Below are 14,563 nucleotides of genomic sequence, written 5' to 3'. Positions count from 1 at the left end.
GGGAGCACCCCCGCCGTGCCCGGGCCGGCGAGCGCCCGCAGACCCCGCGCTGGGAAGCGGCAAGCACAGAGTGGGGAAGAGAGGAGGCTGCCCTTCACCCACTGCAAGGGCCGAGGGTGAAGGACAAGGGGAGACACACCTCGCAGGCATCACAGCCCTCCTCCCCAGGAGCCGACCTCCCTCACCCAGCGTCCCTCAACCCCGCGTCCGCCTTCCCCCGCCCAACCGCCGCAGCCGTCAGGCGAGGAAGGCGGGCGGGAGGGGGAAGGGAGCGCCTTGCCGCCCTCGCTTTACGTCCCGCCGTGTTTTGCGACACCCAAGATGGCTGCCCCCAGGGCACAATGAGCCCGCACCGGCCACCGCCGCGCTGCCTGCTCGCCTTCCCCTCGGCAGCGCGGCCGCAGCGGGGTCCCGCCGCCCACGGCTGAGCCGGCTGCTGGCGGCGGGGTGTGTGTGTTCTTTGGCCTCAGCGAGCGAGGAGGCGGACTCATCCGTGGCCGCTTGGTCTCCGGGGCCCCGCCGGGGCGAGTAACGGGAGAGAGGAGCCGGCACCCGGGGGCCTCCCCGGGGCGGCGGCCGTAGATGTGGGGCGCCTTGCTGCGGCGCGGGGGCCGCGGCGCCGGCGGCCTTCGGCGCCTGGCGTCGAGCGGCCCACCCTGGAGCCAGGTGGTGTCGGAGGCCGAGAAGATCGTAGGGTACCCGACGTCCTTCATGAGCCTGCGGTGCCTGTTGAGCGACGAGCTCAGCAACATCGCCATGCAGGTCCGCAAGCTGGTGGGCACCAAGCACCCGCTGCTCGACACCGCCCGGTAAGCACCCGGCCCGCCGGGGCACGCCGCCTCCGCCTGGGCGGCCCGCGGGCGCTGGGGCCTGGGCCTCTGCAGTGCAAGCGGCCGGTAGCCCTCGGGAGGCTTGTCACAACTTGTGGGACGTTTTGGGCGTCGCTGGTTGTCAAGAGTTGAGGCTCGGGTGGGCGGCAGTGCTCAGCATCGCTCCGTGGGCCCTGGCGCGGGTGGGCGCCTTGGCCGTGGCGGCTGCGGTGCCCAAGAGCAGCCGTGGAGGTGCCGTAACCTGCGTGTCCTAAGGAAACCCTGCCCTGAGCCCCGAGGTTCTGCGTGGGCGGTTAACCTTTTGTGCCAGCATCTTAATTTCCTCCCGCAAACAGGTTTCCCCTGTAGTCATCCTCTGTCATTCAGAAGTTGCTTCATTGTAATGCCACGTGCAATGAACGAGTTTGCCCATGTGCTTTGCAAAAAATTCTTTTGGCAAAATGGAAGAAGTGTGGCTGGCTCGCTAACAGTTGAGTATTCCTTTTAGTATTAACTATATTGCAAGGAAACCAGTGGAAAAAATGGAGGAACTAATCGACTTTAAAGCTCAAAATGACACTTCTCTGAACTGTGTAGTTTGGTAATAAGAGCTTCAGAAAACCTGGTCTGATTTCAAATGCCCAGCTGGGAGCTGGGAGTTTTTGTATATTGCTGAGATTTTTGGGGTTGCTAAGCTGATTATTCACTCTTTCATTTTTAAGGCAGACTGATGGAAGACTTGCATTCCTGCCAAAAAGAAGTTGGGATTGTTGGGCAGTGTTTTCTTTGACTGTAAAACTGTGGGGTGTTTTAAACAATGAAACATCAGATGCTTTAAAAAATAAAATAAAAAAGTGCAATTTTCCAAGGGTAGTGCATTGTGGGTTTGTGGTTTTTGGGGTGGTTGGTTGTTGGGTTTTTTTTGATAGAAGTGTGTTTGCTGTAACCACAAATATAGTGATGTTAATAAAACCCAGGTTTAATAGGCACAGAATTTTTGAGCAAGTGTAAATCAAAAATTAGCATGCCTTCAAAACAAATGCTCTTCTTTTAAAGGATAAAAATTGTAGCTGTGTAGTAGGCCTTGGCAACTCCACAGTTATGGTGTAGTGGTATAAAAACAAGATTTGTTTTTCAGGCTCTCTGTCTCTAAATCTGATTGTCTTGAGCGAGCAAAAGGAGTGTAGGGGACAGGCATAGCTTTTCAAGGAAACATTTGGGGGGAGTGGGATTTAGATACTGTTTTTAAGTAGACTTTTCTGGAAGAAACAAATCAACTTAATAAAAATGGAAAATACTAACTTCAGAAAATGCTGGTGGAGGGGATTTCATTGAGTTGTTTATAAATGCAGGTTGTAATGTTGTAAGCTTAGCAAAGGTTTTTGTTTTTCTTTTTTAAGAGGAGGGAAAAGAAGAAGATGATTTTCTGCCATTGGATCTAACTTTAAGACTGGTTGATGGAATATAGGGAATAGGAGGACTGAAGTGCAATATGGTTGGACTCTTTAAGCTTCCACTGTAGTCATAGAAGTATCATAAAGACCAACCTGCAGTGCTAAAGTGGGACTTAACTTTAGAGAGTCTACTCAGTGTGTAATAGTTGCTGGTTTATTTGTGAATTAAGTTCAAATGCAGTATTTTAGGGCATGGTTGGGGGTTTCATGGTGGAGCTGTGATGTGGAGGGGTTTTTATGTTAAGTGGGCTGCTTCAGGCTTAGTTCTATAAGCCTGTGGTTTGTGGTACACCAGTAGGAATATAATCATGCATAGGGTCAGCAGGATTGAATCCATTCATTTTTTTTAAATTCATACATGTTTCAGAGTAGATTATTAACGTGACTTGTTGTGCTGAAAACAAAGTCAGTATTTGCTCACATAGAACTGAAACAGTGTGCCCTTACTGTGGATATTCTTATTTGGCCTCACTGGTATTTCCAAAGGCTTCGTTGCAGATGCATTTGCAATGGCCTTGATCTTTTATTATAATTAGAGTTAATTTCCTGCTGACAAGTTTTAGTACACCTGTAGCAATGCACAAACTGTACCACACCTTGTTTTATGATTGTGCAATAAGGTGAATTTTGACCTTGTTCTTTCTTAATAATCTTATTCTCTTTCTGCAGTCTGGCTGTTGATTGTTTGACTGTAAATGTGAATGATTTTAGATATGAATCTGAGATCTGTGGTCTGACTTACCATAGCAGTTTAGGAAACAAGCCTTGATTTTTCAATACCAGATACATGTTTTCATTCTCTGGCTCATTACTTATGCTTATTAGGTAACGTAGATTTCCTGTTGTGTGTTCAAGCAAATGTTTTAAGGCATGGGTATCTAAAATATGTTCTTTGATGATTTTTTAAAAAAAAACTTAAGTAATTGGTATGTTCTGCAACTCTAATTTTTCAGACTGTGAGTGCATAAATACTGTATACATGTACTAAGTACTCCAGCACTTAAGGAGTTTTTTCTGTTTATGGTAACATCTGAAAAATTTGTGCAGTGAAATTGATTAATTGCACATGCTGTTTCCTCAAGTTTCTGCTCATTTATTTTTGAGGTTGTAAGTGGTGACAATCAAATTATGATTGCTTGGTGTCATCTCTAAGCAATATTAATTTTCTTTAACCCTCTTTGACTGGTGGCATTTTGTCATCAGTGTTTTTGTGTCTACCCTCCCTTGTGTATAAACGTTTTGCTAGCCTTTTAAGTTTTCCTTAGACCATTAGGGGTTTCTAAAGCACTGGTAGAAAACCCTCCACCGGTTCTGAGCTAAGACAGCATAAGACATAACTGCCATCACATTGAAAGCGTTTACTGTACCAGGAGTACTGCTGAGCGTTTTTAACCCTTTGCTGAGCTTTGGGTCACTAGGCTGTTGCAATGCATAGTGTGTGCTAAGAGCTGTAAAGAAGGCAGCTTAAAGATAACTGTCCATGAGAGACAGGACATGTGGAGGAACAGCTGTTGGGGCAGTATACGTTTCTCTGATGATCCCATCCATTTCTTCCTCTCATTTGGATGCAGTGGTGGTAGCTCCTGGGTGTAAGTGCCTGCCATGAATCAGGATGGCAGCAGGCGTTCTGGGATGATGTGTGACCCTGAGACCTCCTAACAAGCCTGTGCCTGGCTGGTACCTTTATATCTGTGAGCTGTTGCTGACTGCTCTTGGGAGGGCAGAGACGGGTAACTGAGCCCTACAGTGAGGGAGTAGGGACTTCTGTAATCCATGTGGTAAAGTTGAGGTTTTGGGTTTGTTTATTTTTAAGTTTTTAGTTTCTTAAGTCAGCCACATGAAGTGAACATCCTCAGTACTAGCTTTGCCAGACTTGTTAGAAAGAGGCTGAAATGTTAGGGGAAGGCTAAATTTCATTTTAGAAAGGCTAGTGTCTAGTGGTTAGAAGATCATTGGAATCTGGGGTATCTGGATTATATTCACAGATGTGCTTTTGGCTCTCTGACTAGGGCAAGTCACTTAATTTTTCATACTTGCATTTACTTATCTGTAAAATGAATAATGTAGCATCTGTTTTCTGGAGGTGTTACACTTCATTCATTACAGCCGGTATCGATCACTGTGATCTTTGAGTGGAAAATGGTGCATAAGCAATATTAATAAAGAATATTTTAAACAAATGTTATCATTAAAATATTCACCTCTAAAGGATACTCTGGAAACAAAATTGCAATCTGACTACTTCTGGATTTTTCTGTTTGTAGTCCTGTGAGTCACTGTATGGTTCTTCAGAGCTTTCAGGTTTCTTTCCCCGTAATGAAGTGCTTTCAGCAGCTACTCAAAACTACCATTTACATTTTTTTGCTCTTCAGGCTTTGTTGGACTGAAGGAAAACTTCTTCAATGCATGAACGTATGACCTCCTTTTCATGTGGGAAGCAACCAAATCTCCAGTTTTCTCTCTTACCTTTCCTCCTCCTTTCTAGGCTAGCATGCATCCTTAATACTGGAAAGAATCTGTAATTGGCACAGCGATCTACTTTTCTCAAATACAGAGTATGAATAATGTTTTCTTGATTATTTAATCTCCCTTGAGAAGGGTATAGCTTGCTGCAGATAGTAAACAGTAAATGTTATGGCCAATGCATCACTTTTATAATATCACTAAATGAAATGGAACACTCCATACACGCAAAATTATTATGGGATACTATTTAGGTCTAGCCATTCTGTCATTAGCATGTGGGAGGAATGGTTATATTTTAGTTCTGTCAGAATTGTTTGTTGGTGATAAATGCTTAAGTAGACTTAGTTGTGGTTTTCCTGGATTATTACAGAAATAAAAAGCCTTGATAGACCAGGTTTTGTTCTCTTGCAGCCTGCTCCGTGTAGATCTCTAGCCATTTTAAGCACTGAACATAAAATGCAGTCCAGAGTAGCTTCAAGATTACATATTTTTCAGTTAAAATGTCCAACAACATTGTTTTCCTCATAGTTCTATTTCTCTGTCAGCTTGAAATAGCTTAGTTCAGTAACACGTATCTTGTTACTTCAGATGTGGTGTACATTTGCCCTCCTATGTGGGTGACTTATCTCAGCATAGACCTAGGGATTTGTTCCAACCTGGTGCTGATGGAATTGTTATTGCCAATTTATATTTTATCTTGAGAATAGTGATCTTAAAACTATCCTGTTTTATAATTGCAGGTGCTGCGATTGACTACAAGTAGCCTTTTAGCAACTTGTTTCAAATGTTAATTAATCTATTGGGGGGGTGTGTGTGTGTAGAAAAATGGGAGTATCTGTTTACTTGCTGGTGGCTAATGAGGTAACTTTCTCTAAAAACAGCCAGCAGCTGGATGCTGAAAGTGACAAGCACGAGGGCCTGGTCAACCTGCAGCTTCTAAAACTAATACTTAATACAGTCTTGTTAAGTTTTACTGAATTGCTCAATCTGTAATGGACCTTGGGGGCATAAAGTCCCTCTCCTGCTGTTGCTGTATCAGAAATTGTGGTGGTTTGACCCTGGCTGGATGCCAGGTGCCCAACAAAGCCACTCCATCACTCCCCTCTTTAGCTTGACAGGGGAGAGAAAACAGAATGAAAAGCTTGTGGGTCAAGATAAGGACAGGAAAATCACTCAGCAGTTACTATCACAGGCAAAACAGACTCAGGGAAATTAGTTTATTACCGATCAGATCAGAGCAGGGTAATGACAAATAAAAGCTGACTTAAAAACACCTTCCTCCAACCCCTTCCATCTTCCCAGGCTTAACTTCGCTTCCAATTTCTCTACCTCCTCCCCTCCTGAGCAGAGCAGGGGGACAGGGAATGGGGATTGTGGTTAGCTCATCACACGTTGCCTCTGCTGCTCCTTCCTCAGGGGGAGGCTCCTCACACTCTTCCCCTGCTCAGTGTGGGGTCCCTCCCACAGGAGACAGTTCTCCATGAGCTCCTCCAACATGAGTCCTTCCTGCAGTTCTTCATGAACCGCTCCAGCGTGGGTCCCTTCCACAGGGTGCTGTCCTTCAGGCACACACTGCTCCAGCGTGGGTCCCTTGCGGAGTCACAGCTCCTGCCAGCAAACCTGCTCCAGCCTGGGCTCCTCTCTCCCCACAGCTCCTGCCAGAAGCCTGCTCCAGCACAGGCTTCCTGCAGGGTCACAGCCTCCTTGGGGCATCCACCTGCTCTGGGGTCCTCCACAGGCTGCAGATGGGTATCTGCTCCAGCGTTACCCTCCAGGGGCTGCAGGGGCCCAGCCTGCCTCACCGTGGGCTTCACCACAGGCTGCAGGGGTGTCTCTGCTCTGGTGCCTCCTCCTTCACTGACCTCAGTGTCTGCTGGGTTGTTTCTCTCACATATTCTCACTCCTCTTCTGCTGCAATTTGTTGTTCCCACCCTCACCCCTTCTTAAATACACCATCCCAGAGGCGCTGCCACTGTCACTGATGGCCTTGGCCAGTGTCAGGTCCATCTTGGAGCCGGCTGGCGTTGGCTCCATTGGATAAAGGGGAAGCTTCTAGCAGCTTCCCACAGAAGCCATCCCTGTAGCCCCCGAGCCCCACTACCAAAACATTGCCATGCACACCCACTACAGAAGTTGAAACACATTTGTATTCACTAAATTTTATTATTTTTTTCACCCTGCTGTAACACTTTATAAAAATATTTTTGTGGTAGAGAGATGTGGTTTTTGTAATTGTGGTCAGAATGCCTGTGAAGTTAGCTATGAGGCAGTGGTTGTATTATTTCCTATGCTTACCGCAGAGATCTGTTGGACTTCCTGGAAGTGCTGGCGACCAAAGCTAGCATGCAGGGCACCTCTGCACAAAGTCTTAGTACTGATGTTGGAAATGCAATGTTTTTCCTGCTTGATATGTTCAATACTTTTTGCAAAATTACTGAAATACTGGTGTTACAGGAAGTTTGCCCTTGTCTGGGAAGACTGTTTCTCAAAGCATTTTGTATAGCTGATGGAAACAGAGGTGATCTCAGGAGAGCTCCACTTGAAGCACTGGAGTTAAATTCTTGCTTTCACCCATCAAGAAACTCCTCCCTTTCAAGAAGGGCTGGTCTCTTTTAGCTAAGTTAAGTTTTGTGAGTATCTTTTAGCCAGTTTTGATAGACTTGAGCAGTAACTGTAAAAACTTCGATAGTGTTACACATCTCTTATAAATGTTGGTACTCTCTAGGGGTTTCTGTTACCATACTCACTACCAAGTAACCTGTTCTTAGACAGTAAAAAGCAGCTTCTTGTCTATTTTGGCTGAATGAATTCACAAAGAGCTATCATGGAAAAGTTAGATATTAAACTGTTGTAGATTCATACATGGACTGAAACTTCTTTCTGCATCTGATTTCTTCCATGTTCTTCCTTGGTTTTCAGTTAGCCACTGCTTCATATTGTCTTGTACAGTTAAAGTGAAGAGACAATCCATTTCTGTAGGTTACACTCGTCCTTTACACTGTAGTAAGGTGAAATGGGATGAATAAATGTGTGCAGTTTGTTCTTTTTTGCAAATTTTGGGGTTTTTTTCTCTTCCTGCATAAGTTTCACCAGTGTATGTTTTTCTAATGAGTTTACCAGTAACATAAGTCATATACTTAAATGCTCATATCTATCAGTTATTACTGCTTTTTGGAAGAGCTGTCCATAGACTTCAGAAGATGAGTTGCATCAGAATTTGTATACTTGGGCTTGAGGTTCACAGTTCATATTTAAGTGGCCTTAACTTTTTTTTTTTTGTTGCAAAACTACATTTTTGGGGGGGTTGGCAGTGAGAATCTCCTTCTTGAAGGTAAAGTGTATTAGCCAGTCATACGTGTGTATATATATTAAAAAAAACAATTGGGAACCTAAGCTAAAAAAGTCTGACGTGTATGATGGTATTCTGAGCGAGGTAAGTTGACAGTCTTAAGTTGTACTGACCTTCCTGTTTGCCATCTCTGTGGTGGGCAAACTGTAGTATAGTAATGAAGACATCTAGTAGTAAAAAAGTGTTTACTCAAATTTGGTGCTTTTATTCTCGAAGATTCATTCCTCCTTCCCCCCCCCCTTACTAAACTCTAGCTCAAGAAGTAAGCGCAGTCATAGTTACAATCATGGGTTTACTACAAATGTTGGGAGAGGCTGAACTGATGAGTAAACAGCTAGTTTTCAGCTGTAATGGTGCTGAATTCTGTGTTATCATTCACTGATAGTATTTGTGTGAAAGAATTTATGCAAAGGATGTTTAATTGTATGGTACAATACCCAGTTTTGCTGAATATTTTGCCACTGTAAGCAAAGTAGGATTGAGTAGCAAATCTGCAGTATGGATGTGCAAAAGCTCGGCTGTAAATTTAATTCTCTTGCATTTGGATAATTGTTTTTTGCAATGTTTCTCATTTAAATATCTATGTTGAATCCAGGTTTCTGTGCTTATGAGGAGTGTATTATTTCAGCATATAGGATGGTCTTAGTAAATGAAGTGTATTAAGTAGGTGATTATGCTGTTTGGGATTTTCTGATATAATTATTTATGATGAAAACTAATATGCTGTCCTGATATTGATAATTTCTAGTATTTTTATAGGGAATATGAGTTTGAAGATTTCAATAGAATTTAATGTACAACTCATTCTGATTAAATGAACCTTGGGATTTCTTAAGCTTGGGTCTCAAGCGTGTGAAAAAGAAACTGAATGTATAATGAACAGATCCAAGTACGAGTCAGTCAGGAAAGGACATAGTATACTACACCAAGAGAAAACTTGGTTTTCATTTAGGCACGCAGTAGCCTAAGCATCTTTTTAAAATAAAGGTAATTTTTCAAGTTCACTCTGTTCTTTCCTGCTTTCAAGTACAATTGATTTGTAACGCATGTGAATATTGAATACCAAGTTTAATGTACCAGTGAATGAATGTTAGGTCAATGTTTGCTCTACACAGTCAAAAGAGTAATGAATATGTGGAAACAGTTTCAAAATAATTATTTCTGTAAGCCAGAAGAGGGTTACCAAATATGCCTTTATATAAAGTGCAAATAAGAACCAATGTCAAAGGGTAATCAAAATTCATGTTTGGGTTGCTGGAAATGGTTTTTACTCAGTGAATCTTCTATTTGGCTATGATAAGTTAACTTCCTTGCCTTGCAAGAATAAGGAAAAAAGTATTTGTCCTAGTTGTTCATGCTGCCTCCCAGTTGACTTCTCCTTGTTTTGGAGGCCCTCACAGCGACAGGAGACTCCGTTAACAAGTCACCATGAGCTTTTTTAGAATTCCTCCAAAAACCATGGGTAATACTGTATCCTCTACAGCACTTCATAAATCTATTCAGGAAACTACAAAGTTCACAAAAGACTAATGTAACCTTGGGAGTTAGATGTTTCTGTACTTACACTACTGCTTTCTCCTAGGGGTGGTAGACCATTGTCTTAAATTATTAATATCTTTCCTTTGCCCCACATCTGAGTGTCTCAGTTTCCCTCAGGGTAGGCAGACCGTCTGCTGTGCTTGCCCTAAAGGAACTACTGCTAGAGACAAACCTGACAGTCTATGAAGGAACACCATGAATTTAAAAATCAGATCTATTATAAAAATTAAATTTAAAATCTGTAGCAGTGGCTTTGCTGTCCTTGAATTGTCCCTGCCAATTCTCTGGCACCGACAATCACTTTAGCTTAATTTTTTTTCTTCTCTCTTGCTGTGTGGAAGATTCATTTAAGGAAAGGAAAGCTGATCATATAGGAAAACCGGTGAGACTCATTATACACGAGCTTTTATCAAACACATGCTGTGAACTAGTGAGATTTTACTTATAATGATAGGGCTTAGAAATTGGCCTCAATACCTTACTTAACTGAGAAACTCTGAGCTGTTCAGCCTGCTGGAGGTTCTTCAGGTGAGCTACAGTCATCTTTCCTTCAAGCCTCAGCTATTCCTAAAGAAGCATCATGGGCTCCAGCTTTTGCATTCATCTTTCTCATTTCTTTACCACTTAAATGGGAACAACCATCGCTTGTAATTTTGCTTTCTCGTTCTTCCAGTCTCTTTCTTCAAAATAGCACTAGTTGGTTCTTCTCCATGGCTGCTCTTCCATTTTGGGGAAAAAGAAAGGCAGGCTTGCAGGTAATCTTCTGTTTCTTAATAGAATGACAATGTATAGTAAACATCTCGTCTATTTTAGTCTCCTTTTCTTCTTCCCAGCTAGGGAAAGAAGTCATACCTAGGAAATACTGATTCAGCTTTATTTTTCAAGTTAAAAACCAACACGGACAAGCAAACCCGGTAGCCTTTACTCACAAATTGTTTCGGAAAGTACTCCCTTTAGAGGAGTTTTCTTCAAGATCAGGTAGAAATTATTTTTTATTATTTGTTTACCTAAACAGTCCTATAAACATGAATTGATTGGCTTGATAGCTGCCAGAAGTATGCTTAAAATCAATTCATTTTATAGAATTTGAATTATTTTTTTTAAATCATTCCTGCTAACAACTTCCATAATTATTTTTTTTTCTGGATCTTCACACTCACGATGCAATCTTGCAGGAATGACAGCTATCTTCATTAACTTGGCTAACGTTAATGTAGCTTCCTCATTAACTGCCTGTTCATCACACTCCACAAATAACCATAATCAAAGGGTTAATACATCTGTGTGTTGTCACTGGTCCTTGAAATAGCTTACATATTGCACCTTTAAAAAAAAAAAAAAAAAAAGAAATTCTGTATTTCAGTCACGAAGTAGTCTTGGGTCTGTAACAGGATGGGCTTGTGTAGCCCCCCATCCTGCAAATGCATAGTCCTGATTAAGGCAATTTGAGGGTAATGGTCCGTGCCAACATGCTTTGTGTCTGGTTGTCAACTGAGTGATTAGCCAGTAGCAGAAGCACCATAATTAGTTGGTTTGGTAAGACTGCTTTTAATCAAACTTAACAGAAAGTTCAGGTTAAGAGCTGAATGCAATATTTGTTAGGCCAAATACACAAGGCAAAGCTTTGTGATCATAACTGGAAAAACGTCTCTCATTTGCACATTTAAAAAATGATTGTGCTAGCGTATGTGTTACTGATTTTTTTTTTTTGCAAACATGCATTGTGTTCATGTTAAATTAGTGTTGAACTTTGAAACTGAAAATGACAGAGCCACTTTGTTTTCATATTAGGAAAAATCATATCTTTTCATAGGCTAGAAAATAAAGGTTTGTATGATATATAAGTACATCCTTTGTGCATGTTTGTTATATGGGGGAAAGTTGTTATTTCAGTAACCTTCCTGTCTCAAATTCCCAACTGCTTTTCATTTAGTGTGGCTTGTGAAGATGAAGTTATCCTGTGTGCACATTTTAAAAGGATTTCAGTGATGTTAATGCTACATTGTGAAGTTCATATTTAGATCAATCTTTTAGAAGTAGACTTCTGAATGTGAATCTATCTGGTATGACATTTCAGTAATTAAAAAGCTAATCTACAGGAAAAACATGTCTTCCCCAAACCTGTGTTGCCTTGTGGAGGTGAAGCTCAAGTGTAAAGGGCCGAGAGAAGAGTTCATCATGTGTTCTTGATCCCTGGTTGTTAAAGCCAGAAATACTGGGGAGGGTGTGTACTTCTTATTTTATTGTCCACAGGAAAAATTTGTCACTTTCTGATTATATGTAAGGTTAGAGAGTATGGGAGTCATTGACACATTCTGCAAGAAATCAGATTTCATCCATCAGTGACAGTAATAAAGTGAAAAGACCATTTTCAGAAATAAGACTCAGAATTCTGACTTGGGGAAGCTGGAAGTATGAAGACCTTTGGGGTAATTGAGGGGGAAGCCCTTCTCCCAGTACACATTTATTCAAGGAACAGAAGGCATTAAAGGAGTTTCTGCTGTTAGAACTTAGGGTATGTTGTGTCTTTTGTCTGTACTGTAACTTCATAAAACTGAAACAGTCTTGCCAGTTGGAAAGTAGGAAAGGAATCCATGTAATGACTATAATGTGTCATAGCAACCAAGTTTTAAAATAGTCAAATTCCAAAATAATGTTATAAAAATGACATTGGAGGAAAAAAAGAGTATTGTGTTGTGCTATAGTAACAGAAACATAGGCTTGTTTGTTTGTGAATCACTTGAGATTATATTGATGCCTGTGGGTTTTTGGGAGGGGAGGGTTTGGAGTGTATGTCCTAACACAGTGCATGTTCGAGGGGGTATGTGGTGTTATTTTTTTTTATTTTTTTTGTTGGCCCTTTGTTCCTGTGACACTTTGAAAGAGCTGAAGTTAGGTTCTCCTGTTTTGAATTTATTTTCAAATAAAATACTAACTGAATGTTCACCTTCTTGTTTGCTTTACTGCTATTAAGACTTTAGGATTTCCCTTGAATCTTTTGGGTCTTTTACCAGGGCTTGTTAGGGAACGATTAAATTTTAGTAGCAGAACATTATGAATGAAACTTCAAGAGTTGGAGGGGTTTTTTAATTACTGCAAGCATAGCATTATGAGCGAATGCCAGCCTGCAGTGTGAAGTTTTGGTGCTTCCCAGAGCAACAGTGAGGTTCACAGTGAATGTGTGTGCATCCCTCTGCTCCCTTGCCGGAATGCCCGGCTCTGGGCAGGGAGGTGCTACCTGGGTGGCAGGCAGGCTGGCTCTCCATCCCTCTTACCCGAGTGCCGGCTGACGCTACAGAGAACTGCTGTAAGGAATCTACTTGCGACTACAGCGTGACTAATAACTGTGTGAATGTAAACGGCTGGCAGCACAGCTCTGTGTCGGATTCGAAGTGTGGACCCAGAAATGGGATGCGTTATATCTCGTTCTACTTGCGCAGATGTTCTGCTTTATAAGATTAGCCCGTGCAGTTAGCTCCTTTGAATATGTTTTCATTTGAGGGCTTTGATTTCTAATTTTGTCCGGTCTTATCGTCAGTCCTCAGGGTTCTTTCAGATACACCATCTTCCTAATAGTTTATCCAAAAAAACTTTTTCAGGTAACTGCTAAGAATTAAACATGCGTTGCAACCAGAAGTTGAGGTGTCTTCACAACTAGAGTTGTTCTCCTGTCTTTCCCTCTTCTGTGGTAATTGCCAGGTGACTTGCTAGAAATATCAAGTCGGGATTAATATATTGTCCCTGGGTGGTACCACTGCTTCAGATTACCTTGGTGTGCATGTAGGTATTAAATATTGAAAGCTGTTTTCATGTTCTCATGTGGTGAAGCTCTGTGTAAACAAACCTTATTTACTGAGCAGTTTGGGAAGCATGTACACACCAGTATGCCTTAGGAAATCTGCCATTTAAGCCTTTGTTGTGATTTTCTCTGGCTATGATAAATGGAGTGGTAGACAAGGAACCGTAATAGTGAGTGTTATTGAGGGGAAGAAGCATTGTTCCGAGAATGTGAAGAAAATCTATTTAAGCTCACGGATAACTTAAATGTGTACCAACTCCTATCACTAGACCTCATTAAACATTTTTCAATCTGCTTTTCAAAGGAATTTGAAAGCAAAAGTCTCTGATGTTGTATAAAATAGTGTCTTTATGCTTTAAAGATTTATACCCCATGTGTTCAATCTGGAGACAAACGAATATAAGCCCTTCTTATGAATATAATTATTAGGGAAGCAAGAAAAGACGTATTAATACTTTCAATCTACATGGAATGAATGTTGCTATGCTATAGTATGTGATGCAAACATATGAAACCTATCAATGGTGCTGCTAATTACTGAGAGTAATTTGTACACTTCACATTTAAAAACCCAACCAACCGAGAGAAAAAACCCACTTCGAGAAATGGTGATGTGTAAGTTTTGTTTGTTTTCTACCTCCAAACATGTATTGACAGCAGATGCTCAAACATTATATATGTTTAACCCTTGCCTATTATGAGTAATTTGAAATGTTTTTACACTTCTGTATCAAGAATGGGAAATCCTTTCCCCCTTTGAGCGCTAAACAAACCTTTCAGAGCTACTTTAGCTTTAGAAAGAGTGTTAAAGGAAGGAAAAGAGGGGTAACTCTTTTAGCTCTAAATTTCCTATTTATGATTTTTATGAATTCACAAACAATTGACTATTTATTTACTTATTTATTATTACTACTACGACACAAAGGCAGAAACCTGCAGGCTGGTTGTGGCAAAAGGAAGTATAACTGTGGGTAGCCTATTGTGTTTCCATACCTGATGTAATTTTATTTAAAAATGGAATTTTGCATTAGATTACCTCAAAAATGTCATCATTTGTTGATATAGATAACTTTAAATTCTTCTCTCCCCTGTGAATGATGAATTATTCTTTCATGAGAGATCTAGATTATTTTAATTAATTACTTGG

The 14,563-nt window shown here is 41.5% G+C and overlaps 1 protein-coding gene across 2 annotated transcripts in view; it reads left to right on the top strand.

Annotated features, from left to right (window-relative positions):
* The first annotated feature begins 293 nt into the window (after positions 1-293).
* Positions 294-14,563, top strand: part of PDSS2 (decaprenyl diphosphate synthase subunit 2) — a 120,059-nt gene continuing 105,789 nt past the window's right edge. The window contains exon 1 of one of the 2 annotated variants that reach the window (XM_055809492.1): positions 294-809. In XM_055809492.1, the coding sequence (XP_055665467.1) occupies positions 583-809 (227 nt within the window). In that variant the 5' untranslated portion in view covers positions 294-582. The remainder of the gene's footprint in view (positions 810-14,563) is intronic. The other variant, XM_013304544.3, reaches the window with a different exon arrangement.

This window comes from Falco peregrinus, chromosome 7 (genome assembly GCF_023634155.1).
Source record: "Falco peregrinus isolate bFalPer1 chromosome 7, bFalPer1.pri, whole genome shotgun sequence".
In the NCBI taxonomy this organism is placed as follows: domain Eukaryota; kingdom Metazoa; phylum Chordata; class Aves; order Falconiformes; family Falconidae; genus Falco; species Falco peregrinus.
The sequence above is the reverse complement of the archived record's forward strand: the minus strand, read 5'-3'. Positions and strand labels throughout refer to the sequence as shown.